Source organism: Dipodomys ordii, unplaced genomic scaffold (assembly GCF_000151885.1).
Source record: "Dipodomys ordii isolate 6190 unplaced genomic scaffold, Dord_2.0 Scaffold245, whole genome shotgun sequence".
Lineage (NCBI taxonomy): Eukaryota > Metazoa > Chordata > Mammalia > Rodentia > Heteromyidae > Dipodomys > Dipodomys ordii.
Window position 1 is genome coordinate 479,641 of NW_012267461.1, and position 26,492 is coordinate 506,132.

The 26,492-nt window shown below is 42.3% G+C and overlaps 1 protein-coding gene across 1 annotated transcript in view; it reads right to left on the bottom strand.

Moving 5' to 3' along the window:
* The window catches only part of Elmo1 (engulfment and cell motility 1), a 418,449-nt gene that overhangs the window by 41,308 nt on the left and 350,649 nt on the right, over nt 1–26,492 (bottom strand). Inside the window, 1 exon segment of the mRNA XM_013036055.1 lies at nt 858–1,021. Coding sequence (XP_012891509.1) covers nt 858–1,021 — 164 coding nt within the window.

Consider the following 26,492-nt stretch of genomic DNA (forward strand, 5'->3'; position numbering starts at 1 on the left):
CATAGCAAGAAAGAGGGACAGGGGGAGAGAGGATGAAGGGACGCTGAATTTCAGAACACACCTAGGTTCACATTGGCATCACACACATTCAGAAGAAGTCATGTCATCTTGTGAGGATAGAAGAAGAATAAATGTCAACTACCTTTCCTATTTCCCATCCTTCCCCTTATTTCCTCTTCTGTAAAAGAAAAGAGCAGCAAAACTAATAAAACAGGCCAGTTCTAAGAAGAGACAATCCAAAGAAAATCCTTCTCAGCTTCTAGGTGTAGAATATGTTGAAGATGGAGATACATGATATTTTGTATCAACTGCAAGTGACAATGTATTGTATAAAAGGGCCTGCTATCTTTAACCTGGGAAAATACAGGGTTACAGTCACAAAGCGATCCAGGATGCTCCAAAGCCAGCTACCATCAGAGGCCATAGTGGGCCTTTCTCTTCCTACAACATTCATTACCATGCATGCTACTCTTCAGTTTCTGTTACTTTCATGATTGGTTCCTCTCTGGTTGACGCAGAACATTTCGCTTCTCAAGAGACCCGAACCTAAGATAAAGGTTCACTGATAAAAATTTTGTTCCATGGCTGTACACTCTGGGAGGATGACTTACAGCTGGGCTGGTTCCTGGGCTGGTTCCACTCTGTCAGACTGGCCAGCATCTCCTACCACAATCAGCCCTTCCTTGGCAGGGCTGCTGCCACCTGCCACCTGAGACCTTTCAGGTCTCCCGCTGCCTTTTCTAAGCTCACGTCAGATGGCTGATAGGAAACATGTACACAGATGCTCGCAGCTCTCAAGCCTCTTGCTAGACATGGTGAGTCCTTGGGAACAGAATGATTGGAAGTGGGTTACTTACAAAATCGGGCGAGACTGGAAATCCTCCTGGTTCATCCTCTCAGACTGGCGGATTTTCAGGATCTCCGTGTAGCTCAGGTTCTGTAGTTTGCTCTTGAACTGGTCCAGGGAGCTAGGCTTGGTTGTAAGAGCTCTCATAACCTGCTCCTTCACCACCTGCATTACCTGTGGATAGAAAAAAAGACCATTGTTTTCCTGGGGGCTGACCTTAGTAGAGGCCTTTAGTAGAGGCCTCAAGTTCACCGCTCTATGCCTGGCGGTCTAAAAGCATGCACTCAGAGCCCCAGCCTTTTACAGTATGCTTTTGCAAAGGATAAACTTCCATTATGATCACTTCCATTCCTTCCTGTATTGTTGGAATCACATAGAAGGAAATGGTGTAACTTGGAGTGAGAGGTGGGGGGAGTGCTCCATTTGCTCTCTATATTCTGTGCATTATGTGGCTGCTGTCGAAACAACACTGTAATCAATGCAATCTCAAGAGTCAGAAATGAACAAAGGCCGAACAAAAGCTAGAAGCCTACACATGAATTATTTCTTCCAGGAGAAAATCGCTGAGACACAATTAATATGTGGGAGTTTGGCTCTGCATGGGTACAGATGCCCACACCTCCCGGAGCTCTTTCCACACGGTGTTGGGGCCTGAGAGCTCACACAAATTATGCATTTGGAAATGCACGTGTGCTCTCGCTGCTTTGAGTCAGGCACTAAACAAAAAGGTTTATTAAATTAGAATGGATGTATCCTCTTGGAAATCTCAAGAAAAAAAAAAAAGAATATGGTTTTGTTGCCCCAGAACCAGTCTTGCTACAAAGAAGGCAGTATAAGCCGCTGTCTTTATCAATATGAATTCTTCTATACCCGGATACAGAAAACAAAACAAAACAAAAGGCCAAGAACACACAGTGCCTTCTAGGAATTTGAACCCAGGCCCTTGTACATGCTAGGTAAGCACTCAAGTAGTTGAAATATGTCCTCAAACATGTTGTTTTTGAGACAGACTCTTACTACCTTCACCCAGGCAGGCTTCAAAATCATGATCCTCTTCCCTCTACCTCTCTAGTAACTGGGATTTCAGAAGTGCCCGACTATTCCCAGCTAAAGACTTGTAATCTTGCTGCTGCTCTTTTTGTCTTCTACGGCAAATGAGAACAAGTTGTATCTTTTTTAACTCTGGGCCTGGGTGCTTTCCCGCAGCTCTTCAGCTCAAGGCAAGCACTCTACCATGTAAGCCACAGCTCAACACTTCCAGTTTTCTGGTGGTTAACTGGATATAAGAGTCTCACAGACTTTCATGCCCAGGCTGGCTTCGAACCAGGATCCTCAGATCTCCGCCTCTTAAGTAGCTAGGATTACAAGCTTGAGCCCAGTTAAGTCACACCTTTTATTAGGTGCTTATAACATGCCAAGAACAAACATACATACACATATCATACATACATAGAAGTTAAATTTTTACAGATATTACAGTATCATTTCCACTTTATATATGAAAAAAAACAGAATTCAATACATGAATCCAAAATCATCCCATTGGTTGGTATGTGGCTAATCTGACCTCAGGATTATAAGCATTTCACCCAGGTCACCATCTGGGATTCTGGAATCATTTGAGAACTTATGTAAGAGTAGCCCTCCACCGCCCCTCCCCTCCACCCCCGTAGGCCCCCCCCCCACGCCTTTGCTATGTATTAAATCCTGTGCCAGGGCTACCTCTTTTAATCTTCCCTCCAATACAGTAGAGTAGGCATGTATGGCTCTAATTTGAAATTAAAGGGACTGAGGAAAGATTGATGACTTGCCCTAGATTATACATGTCTAGTTGAATCCTGGTAGATACAAGTAGTCCAGTCAGACCGATATGTCATAGACCTAGCGTTGGGCGAATTAGCATAAGGTATGAGCTCCCTGAGCTAAGGGTCTAATGGAGATGTAGGCGTGGCCAAGGTCATGGTTCTGGAAACATAAAGGCCATAGGGGCTCCAGGGGAAGGGATGCAAACAATCAGTGGGCATAGAACAGAATAGCCAGATACTGGTGGCCCATGCCTGTAATTATAGCTACTCATGAGGCTGAGGTCTGAGGATCATGATTTGAAGCCGGCCTAGACTGTAAAGTCATGAGACTTACTTCAAATTAAGCACCAAAACAGCTAGAAGTGGAGTTGTGGGTCAAGTGGTAAAGTACTAGCCTTGAACAAACACATACACACACACACATGTATACACACATATATACATACACATATATACATATACACATACAGAAAACAGAGATGAAGGCTGGCTTGCCTAATTCATATCCTAGTTTCCTCTGACACTGGCCCTGAGAAGTTTTATTGTTCCTCTGAATGCCAAGGAAAATATGACAGATGTCATTGATTTTATATTAAGAATACAAACAGGTGTACAAATCATACATCTCCATGCCGTTGCAAAGTGGATTCTTTTTTTTGGGGGGTAACAATTTTTTTGTTTATTTATTTATTTATTTTTATTGTGAGAATACCGTACAGAGGGTTACAATTACATGGGCAAGATAACGAGTACATTTCTTATCAAGCATTGTTGCCTCCTCGTTGTTTCTCCTTCCCATCCCTTCCCATACACCTCCCGTCCCCCCAACCTGACCCTCCCCCCACCCTCCACCAAAGTTGTTAAGTTCGTTTTTCGACATAACGACTTGTACATCTCACTGTTGCAATGGGTCCACTTGTATCCCTGTTTAAAAATTTTGTTTTCTCCCTTCCCCTCCTCAAATTATACCAACATCAAATACAGTGAAAGCAGGGGTTATACTGTGGGGGAGGGACATACAACGCAACATAGAAATCATCTTATAAATATGATAGAAACAATTGAGTGAAAGAAAAAAAACATTTGAATACTTATCTTCTATGCCTCCATCAGAAAGAATGACATTGCCCCATTTGTTAGGAAATGGAAAGACTTGGAAAAAATTATATTAAGTGAAGTAAGCCAGGCCCAAAGAAACATAGGTCCCATGGTTTCCCTTATTTGCAATAACTAATATATGTCTGAGTCAAGCAGAAAAGGTCAGATAAGTTGATGTTAGGAGAATGAACCCCAAGATAAGCCAAGTGGTTTCTATAACTCTTATACTTAATGATGTTAAAGTTTCTGTTAATGTTGCATGTGTACCACTGAAATCAGACATTCACTTTATCTCCTGACAGTATCGGACTTTTCACCATTTGTTTGAAAGACCTGCAGATGATGTGGAAGAGGTGTCAGCAAATCAACAGAGTTAAACTTTTTATAGGGTGTGCTTTGCCCGTAGACACTGAAAAAAACCTGCTCTCAGAATCTGCATTCACTATTAGTCTCCCTTTATTCAGGCAATATCTATAACCTGATGCTGGTAATAGTTCTGCCATTCTCTGAAATAATGTCTTATGTTACCAGAAAAAGTAGAATTCCTGGGCTGGGAAGGTGGCTCAGTGGTGGAGTGCTTGCCTTGCATGCCTGAGGCCCTGGGTTTGATTCCTCAGCACCACATAAGCAAAAAGAAAAAAGCCAGAAGTGGTAGAGCACTAGCCTTGAGCTGAAGAGCTAAGGGACAGAGCCCAGGCCCAGAGTTCAGGCACCACGACCGGAACCAAAAAAAAAAAAAATTAGGATTCCTGTAAAATCTTTATTCTTCACATGGAGAAAAGCTTTGGGGTCCTTGGAAGACTGGGTTAAAGAATGGAATTGAATATGTCCCCAGTAGTCTAAGTGTTCCTGATTTCATTGCTGCTCATCTAATGTACAGCTCCTGCTCCTGTGTCTTATTTTAGGAATTACCAAACCTCCATGCATCTCCAGTCTAATTACTTCTCTCCTTGTGTCGCAATACCCACAGCCTTTGTTTTTGAACACCAGTTCAATGCAGGGCACTGGGCTACACTGAGAGTCTTGCTCTGAATGAGCTCTCAGTCAGCTACATACTGACCTCACCTAGGGGAGGAAGTGATGTCACAGCGGTTCTAGGGGATGGGGATGGGCATTTATTCCACACATTCAAGATCCTCTCAAATGCTAGGAGGATGAGGACACAGCGTCAGGACTTTGACTGCAGCTTGTGAGAGGTCACATTTAGGCTCACTGGAGTCCAAAGGCATTCTTGAAAGAAAGAGCAAGCAAAGGTCTGGGGGAAGAAAGGAGCCCAGTATGGGCAGGGAAGAGGGTACCGTGGTCTCTTTTAGTTGGAAAAGTGAGGTGTGGCTTTGAGGTGCAGTTGAAAGGCAGGCTGGGTCAGATGGTAGGTATCTTTGATGGCAAAGACGAAAAAGCTGGATATGTTTGTTTTTTTTTTTCTGTGGCAACTAATGATAAATCTATAGAGAATTTGAGGGTCTGCCATGGAATTCATTAACTGAATGTATGTTGGACACCTACAAAGCCATTATCATTCCTGCATTAGTTGGGACAGGAAGTGGCTGCTAAATAAGTCTGTAGAGCTGCGATGAAACTTGTGCTGAGACCTGGAGGATGGACAGGAGGAGCTCTTTAGTGAAGAGGAGGAAGGGGATAGAATAAAGGCAGTGGGAGGGTGTCTGGCATTAAAGAAAATATGCTTTTGTGGTCTACTCGAGTGGCTTTCAGGAAATACATAGCACAGAATTCTGTAAGGCCTCTCAGCAGTTATCATTCAGTGCACTTGATTTTGAGTCCAGGCTGTGTTCCCCAGATCTGAGCTCTTCCTCAATATCCTACTCAATTTCTCCGACTCATTTTTTAAAAATATTAGTAATTAGGAAATATTAAAAGTACAGAATTTGCAGGATTGTAAATTAGGTAATGTCTGGCAATCCTTATGTCTCACTGCGATCACAAGTTACACATCTACTTCCCTCCCTGTATTATGGTAGTAATAATAGAGATTTCAAAGAAATGTAAAATAAGCATATCAGATATTCAATAAGCATCTATTCCTTGCCCTGCCCCGAGGAGTCATTTCTGTCAAATGTTTCTTCTATAATATACCTTTGACAGGGTTTGCACAGGTCATATTAGTACCATCTGGAAACATCCTAGAATTACCACTTGTCAGGCCTATCCTAGACTGACTCCAAGGACACCTGAAGCTTGGAGCCCAGCAATCTGCTTTAACAGCCTCCAATGGGTCCTAATGCTCAGGTCTGAGAAGCAATGCTCTGGAAATATTCAGCTCCCCCACCTCCCTTCTGAGCTTTCAATACTCTATCCTGTGTCCTGTAACAATCCCTCTCCTGGTCCCATCACTTTCCTTGTCAGACAGCAATTAAATTATTGTGTACCCTTTTTACCCTCTCTTGATTGTTAAGTCTCTGTAGGGCAGGAGCCATTTCATATTTTCAGCCCACTGCCCTTAACATGGTATCTTCCAAACTTTAATAATGAATGGCATGTTCAATGTCAAAGAGTCTTTGGCGTCCACTTTTCAACTAAAGAATTAAACATCAGGGCTGAGAAGGTGGCTCAGTGGTAGAGCGCTTGCCTTGCATGCCTGAGGCCCTGGGTTCGGTTCCTCAGCACCACATAAGCAAAAAGAAAAAAGCCGGAAGTGGCGCTGTGGTTCAAGTGGTAGAGCGCTAGCCTTGAGCTGAAGAGCTGAAGGACAGTGCCCAGGCCCAGAGTTCAGGCCCCATAATCGGACCCCCCCAAAAAAAGAATTAAACATCAACTAAGTCCTGAATGGCACTTCAACACCATTGGCCAGGTTTCAAAGCACATTTTTACAAAGCCTGAAGAAGATAGAGTGTGGTCTTGGGATGATATGTTAGGCAGCTAGAGGTCTCTGTGGGCTTTTTCCCAAGACTGAGCTGGAAGGGGATGATTTACAGGTGGACAGAAGGTTTCTGAAAAAGCCAAAATGATGTATCTTCTTGGCCATGCTGGGCAGTGCCACTAATGGTTGGGCAAAATGTACATAAAAGAGTACAACTTACCCCCATTAATGGTGCTCACTGAACTGATTTGTCTTCATAATGCAGAGAAAAGACTGTCTTAGGAAAGACAGATTCCAGCAGAGTAAAGTTCTAAAAAGGCCCGTGTGGAAAAGAATTTTCAGTACTGGGACATTTTTCTTCCTAGGAGTGTTCTTTGCAGAAATAAAATAAGTGATTGAAAATTCATAATGCTAATAATAAAAAAATACTTGGAGGAATTCTGTTTGGAGAAGAGTCTAGGGGAATAAGAGCACTAAATACTCAAATATGCAAAGGACAATTTCCTGGAAATCAAGGATTTTTTTTTTTGAGAGGGCTATATTCTGATGGTAAAACGTTAAAAAATAATTTTTTCCAGAAAAAGTACAATAAATTAGGGTAAAAATCATTTGCCAGCAAAAACAATGACTGAACCACAAGTAGGCTGCTGATCAATTTTTCTTGCCCCAACCTTTTGTTAAGGAAGTCTTGAAAAGTAAAGAAGGTTCTGGAAAACCAAGGTAGTTTTGTGTTTCAAAAAATTATTTGGGAGCAAGGAGGTAGAGAGCAGGGGGTTGGCAGATTTCTACTAAGAGCAAGATAATAAATACAGTAAACTTTGCTGGCTATATGGTGTCTACTGAAATTCTGTGTCAAAGAGAAAGTCACAAGCAACATGTAAATGGATAAGCAAGGCTTTATCCCAATAAAACTTTATTTACAAAACACAGGTGGTAGGCTGGATTTGGCCTGAAGCAGCAGTCTTCCACCCCATGTTTTGGAGGGGCTTTAGAAGTAGACAGTGTTCTAGTGTGGCTCCTACACTAGAATTGGTCCAACAGCTCATGTGCCTGATCATAGGTTTCTTCCTGTATGCAGGGAGTGGAGGTGGTCGAGTTTATTCAGGTTTAGGGGATAAAGAGCCTTGGCTGTCATAGTTATGAGTCACAGTTCTAAAGACATCTTATCAAAACAAAACAACAAAAAATGACCAATCTCCTTGGTAGCTTGAAGACAACTTCCATAACCTGCCCTGTTGTCCCTTGGTATTTCTGGCATGTGATGAACAACCAGGTTGCATTGGCAGATCTGATTCTGACCCATTACGGAGAGTTACTTTCTTTAACCTCAGCTCTCACCTTGAATGGATTCAGGGCCTTGGCAGATACTTTGGTCTGTCCTTGATTTCTTCTGACCATGACAGTCCCCTGGGGGACTTGTAAAGGGACCAGAGGGTCAGATTTAAGGTCAAAGAAGAGAAAAAATGCTCTGAACCAGAGGGCCAGCTTAGCTAGTGTGCAACCTCTGAGCCCTCTCAATTTCACCACGTGTCCTCAATTATACCAGATGAACTTGAAACACCCTACTCATTAATAATGTAAGCAATGCTCCCCTGCAGTTCACAAAGGGCAGGGGCTCCTCTTGGCATCCTGTAATGAGACTTTGTAAAGCTCCTCCATGCCTCTCTCTCCCCAGTGTGTCCTTCATGGGTCTCTGAGTGCCCAGCTCCTGTGCACATCTGTCTGAAACAGCCAAAAGTGGATCTGTGCTTAATGTGGAGTAGGGGGAGAGGGGGTTGTAAGGTGACATTTCACTCAGTAAGTACTACCAAGAACCATGAGATGAGAAAATGAACAGTTCACTACAGACTGAAGGACCAGTGTGATCATGAACATTGGGGACTTTTCTCTAAGACCCAGTTTTCAGGTACAGGATGGCGGGATATGGACTCTGCCTTCTGAGAATTTGTTCTTCCTGTCAACTCCCTGAAATGTACATATGGACCCTTCTTGAGATCCCTTACCCCCAGCACCTTCCTGGTTTGCCCTATGGGGCCTTCTAACTGGGACTCTGCCCCTCCTAGGCACTTCTCACAATAGCCAGTTCAATTCACAATGCAAAACCAGGCTCTTTCTCCTTCCACCATCTTAGGGCCTGTGGAGGCCTGCTAGGAACAGAACTCCTAACATCCCAGTATGTCTGAAAGGTGATGATGCTACTTTGACTGAATACAAGTGGGGCCTCTGGAACCACAGAGAAAACACATAACCTTTCTTAAAATTGAAGGTCTGTGATGGGAGTGAATTCTCTTTGGTCAAGAGACGTGCTTCTATGTACAGAACAAAATGCAACACAGTGATAACTGGTGGCAAATCAAACAACACCAGGGTAAGCTGGGGAAAGGTGCCCATAGACATGCAATCTTCCTGCCGAGGCTGTGGGACAGGGACACTCCATATAATGTCAAGACTATAACTCACCTGCTTGGGACCTACAGTGTCCAGCACCACCTCTGGGGTACATACCAGATGCTCCAATGTGCTTCCTTCCAGCTCTCTGGAAAAACTGGCCTCTTATCCCCCATGACTTACCCACATGGACAACCCTGTGCCCTCATTTCTGCTCTTCATCCCACCTGTGGTTAATCCCTTCCTTCAAATATCCAGCTATTGGTCAAGTCTAGGGTGATCCTTCCTTATCTGTACCCTCCGGCAAAGCCAGCTTCATGCCCAATTGTCCTATGAGAAAACTGAGTCTACCGTGGTGAAGCAATCTACATCCTCTGCCTTTATTATTTCATCTCCAGTCCTGTAGTTACTAGGGTGAATCTCTATTTAGTTTGTGATGGAGCAGCTTATCAAATGATCAAAAGAAAGACATCAAGCCAGTGGCTGGTGGCTCATGCTTGTCATCCTAGCTATTCAGGAGGCTGAGATCTGAGGATCACAGTTCAAAGCCAGCCCAGGTAAAAATGTCCATGAGACTCTATTCTCCAATAAATCACCAAAAAAACAGGAAGCGGAGCTGTGGTTCAAGGGGTAGAGCACTAGCCTTGTGAAAAAGAAGCTAAGAACAGAACTCAGGCTCTGAGTTCAAGCCCTGGGGCTGGGGTGGGGGGCGGCGGAAAGAAGATATCACTTCCCAAATCAACAGCTCACAGCCCATAGTAGATCAGAGCTTTTGATGCACCTTGCCCAGCTTACTCCTGGAGCTGCTGATTCTGGACTAGGTTCTGGGAGTGGATCCTGTTTTACACAGCATGCCTAGGAGACCCTCATACAAGGCTGGGGCTGAGGAAAGCTGGTCTTTCTGAGAGGCATGGTAGGGTGAGGGAGATGGGGAAAGAGGGAAAGGGGACTGTAGCTCCATAGAACAGGAGAAGGGTTTGCTCCTGTTCCAAGTACTGCCCACTGTGACACAGGTGCCAGCCCAGGAGCTGAGTCCTTAGCTCATTGTTGCTCCCCTTCCCTAAATCATGGATAGTCAGACATGGTCAGGGGATAGCACCTGTTCCCATCACCCTGGAGGATGTGTCTGATGCTGCCCTCCACTGAGGGCCAGACTGCAATCCCTGTGCATCCACAGTCACCATATAAAAGGCCTCTGCTCAGATCAATGAGCATCTTCTTAAGTATCTCACAGTTCTCTGCACAGACATCATGATCAATGTCCCTAGATCTTTGATTTGAGCAAGGCTGTGTCCTGTGTGTCTTCCCAGAGTGGGAAAGCTTGTGGTTGGCAGTGCTCAGGAAGAGCCTGGGGAGCCCAGGGAAGCTATTATTAGAGGGAGATTTTTCTGGGATGTGCCCCCCGAACAAAGCAGTGGGAGAGGACTTACTCCTTCACTCTGCCACCAACCTGCTTTGGATCTGAGCTGGGAACCAAAGTGCAGGGTGGCGGGGAGCAAAGCTCAGGCAGCTTAGAGTATCCTAGGCATCTCATCATATCCAAATCTCCATCTGAGGGCCTCGTTTACCCTCTTGCCTTCCCTCAAACAGTTCATCATATGACTGAGCCTGCAGCTCCACCCAAGCCTGTGACAGACACTATGACCTGTGTGGCAGCAGCAGCAGCTGCTTTCTCGTGGCCTTCTCATGGAAGGTTTCAGGCATTTTTATAGCCCATCTAAATATATAAAATAACCCTTTCAGCCAGTGATTCACCTAGAAACCAATTAGGTCCAGCCTACCAAGGAACAGTGGAACTAGGAGACAAGTCCTTCCTCCCTCCTCCAGTATCTGCAGGAAGCTGTGAAGTAAGCCAGACCCAAGGAAATATAGGTCCCATGGTTTCCCTTACTTGCAATAATTAGTATATGCCTAGGTTAATCTTATCAGATGAGCAGAAAAGCTCAAAAGCTATGTACATATGACCATATAAGATCATCCTAAACAAACCTCAAGATATGGACACAAGAGATTTTTCTTTGCTGTTAATGTTTTTAATGTACTATGTGTTTTTTTCTTTGTTTCTTTTGTATGTTCTTCCTCCTATGGCATATCCCTGTTGTCACTGTATTTGATTTTGGTACCTTGCATCTTGTATCTACATTTATCTAATTTGGGGAGGGGAAGGGGAATAACAAAATGCTGAAACAAGGACACAGGATGACCCATTGTGAGAATGATACTCACAAGACACTATGTTGGAAATGAACCTTACAGCTTTGGAGGGGAGAGTGGGGGAGGTAGGGGAGGGAAGGGATAGTGGGAGAAAAACAAAAGAGGACAAAAAATATATTCATTACCTTACTCATGTAACTATAACCTCTCTATACAGCATCTTTACAAGAAAATATTTTTTTAAAAAAAAGAAGAGCAGACAGCAGAGCGAAGGTCCCAGATCACTGTTTCCCCTTTGTAGCTTTCCTCCAAGGCAGAGAGATCAGGAGGCAAGCAGCTATGTGACAAACTTTGCTTCTCTCCACTAAACCACAGAGCCAGATTAATATGGCAATCAGGCTAAATTTGCTGGTAAGCTAATTGAAGGCCCAGGTTGGAGGACAGGAAGCTATTTTCACCAGTGTCTGATAGAGTTGGCCTAAGGCAAAGAGATGTCCAAGCAAATTACATTAGTGGGTGACATTTAATCCACCGCTTTAAATAAACAGCATGTCAAACAAGCCAGTCAAGATGTGACTCTGTGTGTGTGTGTGTGTGTGTGGCCATGTGTGCAGTGAGGAGAGAGACAGAGGAGAAGGAAAAAGGAAGAGAAATGGGCTGATTTTCTTACTTTTTGTTCGTTATCAGAATGGGAGTGTAAAGAGCTACACAGGTTTAAGGATCATGCTACTTTTTGGTTTTCTAAGAATCTATTCATATGTATTTTTCCAAGCATGGAGGCTGAAAGAAATACAACTTTTGCCAGTATTTCCAAAGTTACAAAGAATAACCACCCATTAGGGAGTAGAAGGGTGGACTTCTTCTGATGTCAAAGGGGTGTGTGTGTGTGTGTGTGTGTGTGTGTGTGTGTGTGTGTGTGTGTGTGTATATGAGAGAGAGAGAGAGAGAGAGAGAATGTTAGTTTACTGGGAGTACCCCCAAGTTAAATGAATTTAATTGAAGTAACTTTTCTAAGCCACACAGTCATTGTGCCAAAATACAAAATGATAAAAAAATGAGCAAATCTCTATGGTCTTTGTTAATAAATCAATGGAATTCAGGAGACACTAGAAACAACTGGGGATGAATGGCAAGACATCTGGGAGCTGGACATCACCCTTGCTCCACTCTCCCGATCCTTAAGGCCTGGAGGAAGAAGCATGTGGCTCCCTGCTGCCACCCTCCATCTGTCTGTGAAGGTTGAGACTTGCCCTGACTCCTCTGTCCATGCACAGAACCTCATAGCAGTTTATGAACATTTGTGAAGTGAATGAATGAAGGTATTAAAAGCAACATGGAGAGGAAATACCTCATCAATGGCACAGATAAATCAGCCTCAAGAGATCTTAAGATCATTCACTATTAAGAAATGGATGAGACGCCTCTGGTTTCATTTTCCAGGTAAAAACCTAAGCCCTGCACATTTAGATCTCACAGACTGATTGGTCATCATGGTTAAACAGGGAAAAATGAAACAGGACAATCTGTCCCTCTGGAAGGGAGATTTAATAAACTTTTCTTAAGCAGATTGCTCAGGCGAGACCACAGGGGAAATGGAGTAGGAAAAGCAGTCTGGATTTCAGAAACAAGTTCTGCCATTAGGCACTGCTGAGGGAATGTGTGTGACTGCTTCGGTAAGTCACCCCACACTGAGAGCAGCCAACATGGCTACTGGTGGATGCTTGCCAGCAGTAGAGGTGGCCACATGATTGGAATTTCGAGCCTACATGGTCGAAAGTCAGTGATACACCCCTTCATCTCTGGTATCCATGAGATGGGTATCAGCAACCCCCCTGCCCCAGGGGATACTGAAACTCGGATGCTCAAGTCTTATAAAATAGCACAGTATCCGCATATAATCACCTGTATGAAGAATACAATTCTGACATGATGTAAACAGTTGCCACATGGTATTGTTTAGGGGCCAATGACAAGAATAAAAGCTTCCACATTTTCTGCACAGAGGCTATTTTTTTTCCCACAGAGTATTTTTGCTTTGTGGTCGTTGAATCTGTGGATGCAGAACCCTTGCACGTGGAGGGCCAGCTGTCCAGGACAAGATCAATCTTCCATTACTCTTCTTGAGCCTCACAGTGGGACCCAGCATGTAGCTGGTTGTCTGCTGAGAACACCCCGGAATGTGTTTTCATTGCTAAATACATTCAGCTTCAATTATCAACAGAATATCCTAAGAATACATGTTTTGACGTTCTTGATTTATCCTAATAGGTGCTTGTTCCTGGCATTCCATTCGAAGTTTTAGAAGTATAATTAGGGAACTTAAGGGCATGGGCGGGGTTGAGGTAGATGGGGGCTGATGGGGTAGATGGAAGTGCAATACTGGTTAGATGCATTGTACTCTTCTACCCTGACACCAGCCTAAATTGACTTGTTGGATTGAAACCCCTTTGTACAAATATTTTGAGACAATAAAAAAAACATTTTTTTTTAAAAAAAGAAGTCTCATCAGTCCTGACTTTGTTCAGCTAGTGTTTTTCAAGCACCCAACATGTTCATCACTGGGTGAGGTTTTGGAAATGGAGGATCCAGGGCCCCTGCCCACACAGACACCCCAAGGCAGTCCTGAGGGAGTTGGGCTGTAAACAGTAAGAATAAAATTCAGTCACTGCTAGTATGGATATGGGATATAAATACCACTATAACTTGGGAGCAAAAAAACAATGATTAGTGACCACAGAAAACCTGTTGTTTTTTGCTCACCAATATATTTCTATTCTTCCCCTGCTGTTTCAACAGTTACATTTCCCAGAGTGTATTGAAATTATTAATTCATCTCTCTTCCCAGTAGGAGGACCTTGAGCCCTTTAAAGGGAAGAAACTATATCTCATTTGTCTTTTTATCACCAGTGGATTTTTAAAATCCCTCCTACTAAGAAATGTCCCCTGCAGTCCAGTAAACTGAAGGTCAACTAGATTACATTTTTAGAGTCTTAGGTTTAAAAAAAATGATTTGTGGTGAGTCTTTATGAAGTCCAGGGACAAAGCTCTGTGATAGTTTTAAGCAGAAGGAGAGAGAGAGTTTACAGCAGGCACAATGATAGATTAACTCTGGTGAACACGCTATGGTACCAATGTCCTACTGTATTTCTCCTAGATGGTTGAAAACTGGGACACCTCATAAATCGCCAGGTCTTTTCTTTTCTATAGCTAGTTATTACAGTGTCCCAGAGCAGAAGAGCACTTTCTGAAGTAAAGTAATTGTGAGTCATTTATTATCTTTACAGAAGAACTTGTCAACCAGCACAGCCACAAAGTTCAATTAGACAGGACAAAGTGCTCTGACTGTAAACCCTGGCAGTCACTGCAGTGTTTGTAGCCAATAAGACTGGAGGAGATGTAAAATGGTGCTGGTGTTGCTCTGCTCAGTTCTCTAGGACCTCCTCTTTTCTACTCATTGGATGCACTCATGCCTGTGAAGCCAGCTGTCCCCCTTGCTTCCACAAATCAACTGGGTCAGCCACTCTGCAACTTCAATGTGGACCCTTTCTCTACTGATGTGCCCACTGCAAGAGACAGCATAGATGGCAATGTATGACACACACATCACCATCCCTCTCTCCTGTGCCAATGACAGACATCAATAATCTATCACACTTTTTTCTTGCTTGCTGAACCAGGACTCTGCCTGCCAAGACTTATGATCAGTTAATTGAATTTGACATATTCCATAGTCCCCAACCTCCATCTCTGATAACTGAGAGCAGAAGTTACTCTTAATCAATGCATAAGACTGGAAAATATCTTGGCAATAAATGGTCTTAGAAGTACTAATGTCTATTAACCAACTTTCTTGGAGGATTAACCCAAACTTTTTTCTAGGGCCTTGTATTTAATTGTGTGTACTCATGATAGTAGTTGGATCCAACAATGGCTAATATAGTATCAGCATCAGTCATCATCTTTTTCTTGAAGGCATACACAAATATCTTTTGAAATGGTGTAGCATCTGTGGTAATGGCACAGTCCTGTCTTATACATAAGAAGCTTTGCTGCATAAATAGGCATTCTGGTGTTTAGCATGACTACCTTTTCCATTCCTTCAATATTAAGTTATTGCAAAACTCTAGAAAAAAACATCTCTGACTACAATCAATTTAAGGAACTTACTTGGGATTACTTGGGTGAGCTAGGTGCCAGTGACTCACACCTGTAATCCTAGATACTTAGGAGGCTGAGATCTAAAGGATTGTGGTTTAAAGTCAGCCTGGGCAGGAAAGTCCATGAGACTCTTATTCTCCATTTCCCCCCCCCCCCAAAGCTGAAAGTGGAGCTATGGTCCAAGTGGTAGAGTGCTAGCCTATGGACTGAGTACAAGCACACAGGCACAAACAAAGAAAAAATGAATTACTTGAGTGAAATTAACGGAGGATTTTCTAATTGGTAAAAAATAAATGCTCTTGCTACTAGTTTATTAAAAACAATAAGATTCTCAAAAGGACATAGTTTGTATTAGAATTCAGTTGTACAATCAGGTGTCACTTAAAAATGGACTGAATATGTGACAGTGGTCTCCTAAGATTATGTCACCTAGTGACACTAGTGTATGTATATATATGTTCACACACACACACACACACACACACACAAATGATCACTAAAGCAAGCTTCAAAAATACATATCAAGTTATGTTATGGACAGTTCCCAACTTCTTAGTTAAGGAAAGTATGCAGACTTCATGGGATTCCGCCAGCACTGTACTCTTGACTTAGAAAATATACTTGTAAACTGCAATCACACTCAGTACCTACTCTTTGTCCCTCCCATCAGCCTCCATCACAGGGGCCAAGAATATGTGAAGCCGGGGCTGGGAAGGTGGCTCAGTGGTAGAGCGCTTGCCTTGCATGCCTAAGGCCCTGGGTTCGATTCCTCAGCACCACATAAGCAAAAAGAAAAAAGCCGGAAGTGGCGTTGTGGCTCAAGTGGTAGAGCGCTAGCCTTGAGCTGAAGAGCTGAGGGACAGCACCCAGGCCCAGAGTTCAGGCCCCTGGACCGGACCCCCCCCCCAAAAAAAAAGAATATGTGAAGCCACAAAATCATGGTTGCTGCTATTTGCCAGGCACAAGCACAGTGCTCCGAGCAGGCTATCTTTAAATTCTTACTATCTTTCCCACAGTCCTATCAAGTAGACAGTATCCATTTGTCTTAATCTCAGAAACAAAGGTTTACAGGGATTTACATGGCTAAATGACAGGAGTGGTACACAAATCCTAATTATGCAATTAGAAAGTCTGTGCTTTAACTTACTCCATGGGAAACATCAAGCTGCGGTTGATTTCAGACTATCAGATTTGAATGAAAACTGTGCTTCGTTGTAGCCTATAGTTAAATGCTACTGCACTAAGGAGGTGAGAGAATGGGTGAGTAATACACACGTCTCCTTGTGAGCAGTAGGCACTCAAGTATAATCAAATGAGAAAAGTGGTCATTACAAACCAAATCCAAGGTGGGCAGAAATTACCCTGGGACTCAACTCAGAAACAATTAACATTACATAAAAACTGTAGAATCCTGGGATTTGAGGCTAGAGGAGAGGTCAGAGGTTAAGTTGAAGCACTTGCAAGGATGGAATTAAGAGACTTGCTGGAAATCACTCAGGAGGAAGTGATAGGGCACGGATGGGAAGCTCAACCTCACAACTCCCACCTGCTCCCTAGTGTCCGCCCTGTAGACATGAGCGTCAAAGGACTGAGACCAAGGACCAGGCAGCTGGGAGGTCTCCCAGCTGGACTGGCTGGAATGCCAGGTATAAGGAAAACAGGTCCTGGGTGGATCCTGCATCCTGGGTGTGATTTGGGTCTAAAAGGAGATGGAGGCCTTCCAGATCAGTAGTATAGTATCGGCTTAAAAACAGCTTGTTTGTAAACATTTGGGTAAATGCCCAACAGTGGGATTGCTGGGTCATAGGGGAGCTCTATGTGGAGTCTTTTGAGGAACCTCCATACTGCTTTCCAAAGTGGTTGAATGAGTTTACACTCCCACCAACAATGCAGTAAGGTTTCCTTCTGTCCACATCCCCTCCAGCATCTGTTGTTATTAGAGTTCTTGATGATAGCCATTCTAACTGGGGTGAGGTGGTATCTCAATGTTGTTTTGATTTGCATTTCTTTTATGGCTAGGGAGGTTGAGCATTTCTTCATGTGTCTATTGCAGCATTATTTACTATAGCTAAGATATGGAACCAACCCCGATGCCCTACAGTAGATGAATGGATCAAGAAAATGTGGTATATATACACAATGGAATTCTATGCCTCCATCAGAAAGAATGACATTGCCCCATTTGTTAGGAAATGGAAAGACTTGGAAAAAATTATATTAAGTGAAGTAAGCCAGGCCCAAAGAAACATAGGTCCCACGGTTTCCCTTATTTGCAATAACTAGTATATGTCTGAGATAAGCAGAAAAAGTCAGATAAGTTGATGTTAGGTGAAAATGAACCCTAAGATATGTATTCAAAAATTTTTTTTTTCTTTCATGCATTTGTTTCTAGCACATTTATAAGATTATTTCTTTGTTGCTTTGTATGTCCCTCCCCCACAGATAACCCCTGTTTTCACTGTATTTGATGTCGGTATAATTTGTGGAGGGGAAGGGGAAAAACAAGTTGTTTAAATAGGATACAGGTGGACCCATTGCAATAATGAGAAGTACAAGTTGTCATGTCGAAAACAAATTTTACAACTTTGGTGTGTGGGGGAGATTGGGTGGGGGGGGCGGGTGAGGCTGGGAAGGGATGTGAAGGGAAAACAAAGGAGGAGGCTACAATGCTTGATAAGAAATGTACTCATTATCTTGCCCATGTAATTGTAACCCCTCTGTACAGTATTTTCACAATAAAAAATAAATAAAATTTTTAAAAAAATGAACAGCTTGAAGGAAAGTATAACGTCACGTGAACTGGCTCCACATTTGCCCTCTGTATATTGTGTCGGGGGTTGGGTTGGGGTGGGGAGGGAAGAGGGGACTTCATCTCTCTAAATAAAGTGGAATGGTCAGTACACACTTTGCAGAGTGGGGAAAGGAATGAAGGAAACATTGCTTTCAAGGGTTTTGATGGGACAGGCCATAAATGGTAGTTACTGCTTATTATTCTTCATTTAGGAAGAACACAGGTTGAAATGAATCTGAGAGCAAATGGTGACTGCTGTGTGGGAGAGGCTGGGCTGCAGCATTCCAGAAGTGGTGAGAATAAAAGATCTTTGAGCTAAAGAATGAATTGATAAAATTCACAGATCAGCAGTCAAGCCACTGCACCTGGTACCTCCCCAGCTGTGAACTTTCTGTTCAGGAAGCATTTGGGGTAGGCTTTGGTATGCACATGTTTAAAACATTTCTGTATTGTTCTCCAAGCAGGCTTGGGAAACCTTGTCACTTTTGAGTACTGTGGTTGGGTTCCTGAGAAAATACCCTCAAAACAAGGGCTTCTTTATCTTTAAGAAATAGAATGTTCTTCAAGTCTCTGGCCAGGAGTTACCAATGGACCTCGATAAGAAAAAGATATTATCTGAGAAGATCATCCATGTGGTGCTAGAGAAATTTAAAGCAAGTGTCTTGTTCTTCGTTTTTGCACCCAAGTAGAGCTGAAACATTTTCTCTATAATGTCATGACCAACACATCTCTTCCTCACTGTCCCACCTAAACAACAGAAAGAGGCACAAAGATAATTTGAATAAAGAAATGGATTCTAGACTAATCGCTACCCAATAGGCTGAGATCCGAGGAAGAAAAGTTATGAGACTCTATCTCTTATTAACCAGCAAAATAATATTGAGGTGTGGCTCGTGGTAAGTTACCAGCCATGAGCAAATGCTGAGTAATGCTGAGTGAGCACACTAGGGCTTGAGTTCAAGTCCTAGTACCAGCAATAAAAAAAAGAAGAAAGAAAAGAAAAAGAAATGGATGTCAAAGTGATGTGGTACAAGAGATGATTGAAATGGGAAGAAAATACAAGACAGGAAAATAACTTCAAAACTGGACAACGTGAAAATACTTCTCAGTGTAAAAGAGAAAGCAAGACTACAAACACTTGCGATTTTGGCACAAGATCTTCCAAAATAAAAGTGTTGAGATACTTTATAGGTCCAAGTGCATTCTGTCTCCAGGCCAGACTGGGGACCAGGAGGGCTCCATAAAAAAAAGTCTATACAGGGCAAGCCCTGAAGTACACAGAGGGAATACTATTTTACTAATGTAGATGATCTTCAGATTACAGTGGATTGGTTTATGATTTTTTTTTACTGCAAGATAAACTCTGTTCCAAAATGAAAATGAAAAGTGCAAAAAAAAAAAAAAGGTTTTGTAGTCAAGAGAAACTCTACTTGAATTTTGATCTTTTCCTGGGACTAACAGCAGGGGATCTGATGTATTGCATTGGGCTACAGCTGACAACATGAGTACAGAAGCCATACTGTAGAGGACTGGGTTGCTAAAATGGCTCTTCATGTGTGTTAAAGGCATCACATTCATTGAAGACTTAGTCTTGCTAGGCTGCCCAGGTTGTCCTTGAATTCCTGAGCTCACGTGATCTTCTTACCTTATCCTCCTGAGTAGCCAGAACTAAAAATGTGCTCCATTGTGCCTAACTAAATGCAATTTCTTTTTGACTTCTGATACTTTTAACTTACTATGGATTTACTAGGAGGTGAATTTATCAAGCCAAGGAGCATCTGTACCGTGCCTTAGACCTAATCTAGACCTGAAAATGTCACCTACCATAGAACCTGTCCCTTCTGCTACTTAGGAGAACCAAAAGTCACTTGGCTGTCTCTAAATGCCTCCTCTTTCTCAAGAGCCCACTCCCTCCCTGCTCTCAGCCAACTCAGCTATCTGTCTTGGGCTAAGTGGGTTTCTAAGGTGGCTTTGCAAACTGCTCATTCACCACACATCATTAATCAATGCCAAACTAAGCAGGCTCCAGGCCCAGCCGAGGATCCAGCAGCTTGGCTCATCAGCCCAACTCCTCATGAACATGTAAGAGTGATGACTGCTAGGTAAAAGTGCGAATCAGCTAAATGGGCTTTGCTTGAGATGTTCCATTGAAGGAAGCTGTAGGACAAATATTGATACCCAAGTTGTTCTCAACAAATAGTAACTTTTCAATGTGTGGAAGCTTGCTGGTGTTTATTTACAGTGTTAAATTCTGAGAGGGATGATATTTGGATCATATAATGAGAACATCCAGCAACTTCAGTGATAAATAATGTACTAGAGCTGTAATCATCTTCTTCCACAGGAAAGGAAACTAGCAAGCTGGAGGTGTCATCAGTTTTGTTAAAGCACAAGAGAGGCCCTGAATGAAGTATAAGAGACAGTGATGATCACGAATATGTCTTAGGAAATGCTTGTGTTTTAGAGGAGAAAATGGCGGGTCAGTGGAAAAAATAATTCTATAAAGACAGCACTACTTATCCCCAACCTCAGAGATTGTGCAAGTCCTAGCACAATGACAGGAGACAACCCCTGGATGAGTCACATCTAAAGGGACTTATTTTTGGAATTTCCAGAATATTCATAGTGGTTATAGGGACAAACCTAGGATGGTCCTGTGTACCTCTTATCTACAGACCACAGGAGGAAAACAATAAAGGAAGGTGAGCAGAAGCTGTAATACTGGTAGTAATTAAATGGGTCCTGTTTTCTTCTCACTTGATTATTTTAGGGATCTTTTCAAAGGCATGTTAACAATAGTGAGTAGAACTAGCCTGAGTTTTAGGAAGGATCAGTTCTTGAGGAATTTGCTTATCCCCCTGAGCCTGGACTGCCTCTTCTGGAAAGCTGAGACACCATCTACTTCAAAACTTAGTTAGGATGGTGACATTACATAATGTAAGTGATATGCTCAGTAAGAATTAATTGCATCTTTGGTTTTCCAGTTAGAGCCTTTATTGCTTCTATTTTCCTTTAGAGTTTATTTGTATAGCTCGGGTAACTTGTGACAGGACCTAAATTCAAGATTTATCTGAGGATCTGTGTCCAAAGCATTGCTGCTCAGGAAAGATGCAAGACAGAAAGATGACCGAAACATTCAATCTGTCAACTCAGGGACAGCAGAACAGAAACACTGTAAACTCTAGTCCTGCCTAGACCTGTGTTAATTATGCTGAGTGTGACTTATGTATTCACACATGCCTTCTTTATTGGCCAGATTTCCTCAGTTGAATGCTTGATATATAGCAACTGGTTCTGAAGTGTCAGATGCCAGAACAATACACACCTTAGAACCTCTTGATCTGAACTATTTATTGCAGTGGAGGATGGGAACGTCAAGAAGAACTCTGTCTGGGAGAACTGAATGTGGGAAAAAGTTTATTTTAGGAGAACTTGTTCAGAGCTTGTACAAGAAGAGTCAAAATATAAATGTTCAATAAAATAGGATGTTATAACATAGTTGAGTTAACCCATAGAGTTTGACTAATTTTTACAGAGGGTTGTGGTGGAAGATTAAGTTGTTGATCAATATTATCCTCTTCAAAGCTCATAGAATTCACAAACTATATAGACCAAATGACAATTTGCCTTGTGAAAGTTAAAATGTGTTTGTGACTCTATCAATATTCCACAATACTGTGAAATATGTAAAAATTATGTAATCACCTAATCTCAATTGAAGAAAATAAGTGAGAGAAGGGATGGGTTAAGAGAGATGGGTGACAATATTGTTAGACACTTTGTACTCATATTCTGTTTTGTAGGATGGGACCTTCTTTGTACAACTACTTAAAGATAATAAAAAATAAATTAAAAAACATTATCTTTTTTATTGTGAAAATACCGTACAGAGGGGTTACAATTACATGGGCAAGATATTGAGTACATTTCTTATCAAGCATTGTTGCCTCCTCCTTTGTTTCCCCTTCCCATCCCTTCCCATCTTCCCCCCCCACCTCCTCCCCCCCAGCCAAAGTTGTAAAGTTCATTTTTCAACATAATGATTTGTACGTCTCATTGTTGCAATGGGGCCACCTGTATCCCTATTTAAACAATTTTTTTCCCTTCCCCTCCACAAATTATACCAACATCAAATACAGTGAAAGCAGGGATTATACCATGGGAGAGGGACATACAAAGCAACAAAGAAATAATCTTATAAATGTGTTAGAAACAATCACATGAAAGCAAAAACATTTGAATACTTACCTTGTGGTTCATTTCACCTAACATCAACTTATCAGACCTTTTGTGCTTGTCACTGACATATACTAGTTATTGCAAATAAGGGAAACCATGGGACCTATGTTTCTTTGGGCCTGGCTTACTTCACTTAATATAATTTTTTCCAAGTCTTTCCATTTCCTAACAAATGGGGTAATGTCATTCTTTCTGATGGAGGTATAGAATTCCATTGTGTATATATACCACATAAAATATAATGTTTTATGATAGACTACTTGACTTATATAAGGAATTAGGACAAGAAAGACCACATGGACCACACAGAAGTCTGAAAATAACCAGTCCTGAGAATGTCTCCCACTATCCGCTCATGGGAGGACAGTCTCAAAGGGAGTCTGTGAATCAAACAGGTTCATGCAGGTTCATGAGCCTGTACACTATAGTTTCTAAGTACTGTAATTGTTTATAAAGCTACCAAGTTGTGTTGACAGGAATAATGCAGGGAGGTAAAAATGTTGAAGGAATGATGACACAGATCAAGATGCATTGTCTTCAAAAATTGCTTTGTTAAAGAGCAAAAAATATCCAATACACTCCAAAAAATAAAAAGGTGCAGATTGGGAGGGGTGGGTGAGAAGATTGAGAGGGGTGACATTGATCAAGATGCACTATATTCATAAACTGCTTTGTTGTATTTATACACTCCTTTGTACAACTACTTAAAGAAGAATATCAAAGAAAGAAAGAAGAAATAATGGAGCTGCAACTTGACTCCACAATCATACAGCCATAGATAGAGTAGCATCTTTGGTGACTGTCACTCAACTTGGGAGCTGGCAGCTCAAAGATTTATTTAAACTCTGTGTTCCATTTAAAGCAAGGAGTCTTATCCTGGAGTTCCACAACGAGCCTGAAATTGTGTCACACGTATATAGTGTACATACAAGTGCTTTTCTAGCCTCAAGAATTTTCCTGGGTTGGATTAAAATGGAACAATGGTAGATACCATAGGAAGTTACCTTGACGGGAAAGGATTGAGCAATACAGCCCACAGCAAAAGGCTTGACTTCACTGAGCATATGCAGTCCTGCTTAATTGAATGAATCCTGCCCCTTTCACACCAATGTGAGTCGGCTGGATAACAAATAAGTCAGTCTTATCCTCTAGTTTTCAGATCCCCTGTTCCAAAATAAAAAACATGTCCTCCCTGTGTGTGTGTGTGTGTGTGTTAAGTGTGTGTGTGGGGGGGGGTATGTGATAGTACTAGGGCTTAAACTCAGGGAGTCTGGCTCTTGCTTGGCTTCTTCTCTTAAGGCTGGCACTCTAACACTTAAGCCACACCAGCTTTTGGCTGGTTAACTGGAGATAAGTCTTATAGACTTTTCTTCCCAGATTGGCTTAGAACCTTGATCCTCAGATATCAGCCTCCTGAGTGGCTAGGACCACAGGTAGGAGTGACCATGGCCTGAGGCCATTGCTTCTTCACACAGAATCCTTTATTGCAAAAGAAACAAGTTGGCTGTCTGCATTAGGCCTGGGTGATTCTGCTTGATCTTCTTATGAGTATGTTTGCTTTTTTTTTTCTCCAAACTAATGCTCTACTAGAAAGTTGGGGGCTTCTTTGCCTTTTATTTAACTTAGGTGAAAAATAGATGATAAAATTTACACCTTGGAAGAAATGTACGCATTATCCTGCCCATGCAATTGTAACCCCTCTGTACAGAATGTTCACAAATAAAATAAAATTAAATTAAAAAAAAATTTACACCTTGGGGTCCTTAAAGTGACCTACAATGCATATAAAAGCACTTCGCAAATTACCAGCTGCCATGAGAAAACAAGACTCATTAGAGACATTTGAATCGACTGACTCCTGGTAGAAAACATGTGAGTCTCTCAGTTGGTGCTGTGGACAGATGGAGGCTTTGGCTTAAGGCAGTTTCTAAAACCACTGGACTTCCTAAAGAAAAGTTTCCCTTAAGTGCTCCAATGTTTGGTGACTTCTATTTTGCTCAGGACACTGATGGTGACATAGACATATGGGAAACAAAAACTCCCCACCCATCTAATACAATGTTTGTTTGTGAAGATAAAAGGAGGATTGCTTTCAGACCTTAAGGGATTCTAGTTCTCAGACCACACATGGTGAGTCCCCGTTTGGGTCTTGGAAAAGGTACCTTGGTGGGGAAGAAGGAGAGAAGAGGCTTTAGAGTTTGGAAAGCCTCTTCATCATGAACTACAAAAAAAGAATTCATGAATGGAGAGAGAGCCAGGCAGAACAATGCAGTAATAACAGAAGGCTACAAGGCTGACTTCCCATCTTCCTGTCTGAGACAAACTAAAAATAGCATGGGTCTGTGTTGGGGACCTGAGACATCAAAGCAGGAACGAGGCTTCCCAATGAGTCACCACAAGTGACCTTGGTGACAAGGAGGACGGATGCAGCTCTGAGTGACAGGTGATGTGGCTTAAGCCCCAAGCAGGAGGGGACTAGAGGGCTGGGAGGAACAGAGGCATTGGTATGATGCCAGAACCAGTGTCAGAATTTGCAAATGCTTCCATCAACTCTATGGGAAACTAGTCTTCCTCTTTTCTCCCCCCCTTCCTCCCTCCATCCCTCCCTCCCTTCCTTCCTTCCTTCCTTTTCCCTTCTCCTTCCCTTCCTCTCCTTTTCCTTCCCCTCCTTTCTCTCCTTTCCCTTCTCTTCCTTTCCCCCCTCCTGTATTGCTTCTATCAATTCTATGGGAAGCTAGTCCCCCCGCCCCCCCACACTTTCTTTCTCTTTCTTCTCCTCTCCTCCCCCTTCTTGTATTGCAGGTCAAACTCCTGGAAGGGGCTTCATTCTTGCTAGGCAGGCAGGCAGGCAGGCACTCTATCACTTGAGCCACATTCAATCCCAATCTGTGCTACTTCCTTTTTTTTATATTTATCATTTTCTATTTTCACCCAAGCAGGTAACAACCATGTATCTGATGCCCAGCTCTTTCAGTCTGCTAGCTGGGTTCTATGAGGCAAAGCCTTCATTGCCGAGCAGATTTCACCATGGCTAATAAAATATTCCCACCTTACTAGTTTTATATATGTAAGTAACATTGCCATGTGTTTCAAGATGTAAAGAACTATATAAAGTAACCTAAGCAATATCATGAGAATGCACGTATTCATCTACTTCTAAGTCGTCTAGTTATCTACGTCAGTACTACTTCTCAGTCCCTCTTACCCTCAGCAGGACAATCCTTCATCCAGACCTTACTGATTACCTAGTGCACAAAAACAGTAAGAGGCAATATTTCTGCGGGTTAGATCGGAGGAGGGGACCTGGGATAGGCATCCTCTTTGTCCTCTACTACCTCACTGGATATATTCCTGACCCTGTCCAGGTACTTTGGGGCAACTTAGAGAAACCCAGCTTGTCATCTGCCCAAGGAGAGGCAGGGTTCTAACAGCAGCCCTGGCTTCCCTACAGAAGGTTCACAGAGTGGTTTACAGTGCTGTTGTGGAAAACGGCTTCATTTGGGGAAAGTAGTAATTAGTTTAATGAGAGCCAAGGCTGTAATTTCAGCTAGCCTGGTTGTAACACAATTTGAGACACTTTGCACAAAGGAAAATTCAGTGAAATCTGACTGAGAAAAGCTACAGGATTTTTGTTTTGGAGAGACTTCAGAGTAAAACTCTGTGAGTGCAGTGCAAATAATATTTGATTGCTTTAAAAAAATCTTGTAAATACCATGACTTAATTTACTACCAGTGAATTATTAAGTTTCAAATCATGTTTGATCTTAGGCAACAATGCTAAATAAAAGAATAAATTCCTTATTCAACAAAACCAGAAATCAAAGTTCTTATTTTGGGTGGACAATTATTTCATGAAAATGATTCTGGAATTACCAACTCTAAGATGGAAAAAAGTGCTACATTTTACCAGCTTGAAATAGCAAGCATATTGTTCAAAAAGAATGACATGGTAGAGCGCTCACCTTGAGCTGAAGAGCACAGGGACAGCACCCAAGCCCAGAGTTCAAGCCCCATTACTGACAATAAAAAAAAAGAATGACATTATTGCTCAATTGTCAAGTTATAGACTGGAAGTTAATTGTTGCAGTACCTGAATCTGACAAGCAGTTAATAACACACACACACACACACACACACACACACACACACACACACACACACACACACACACACACACACACACACACACACACA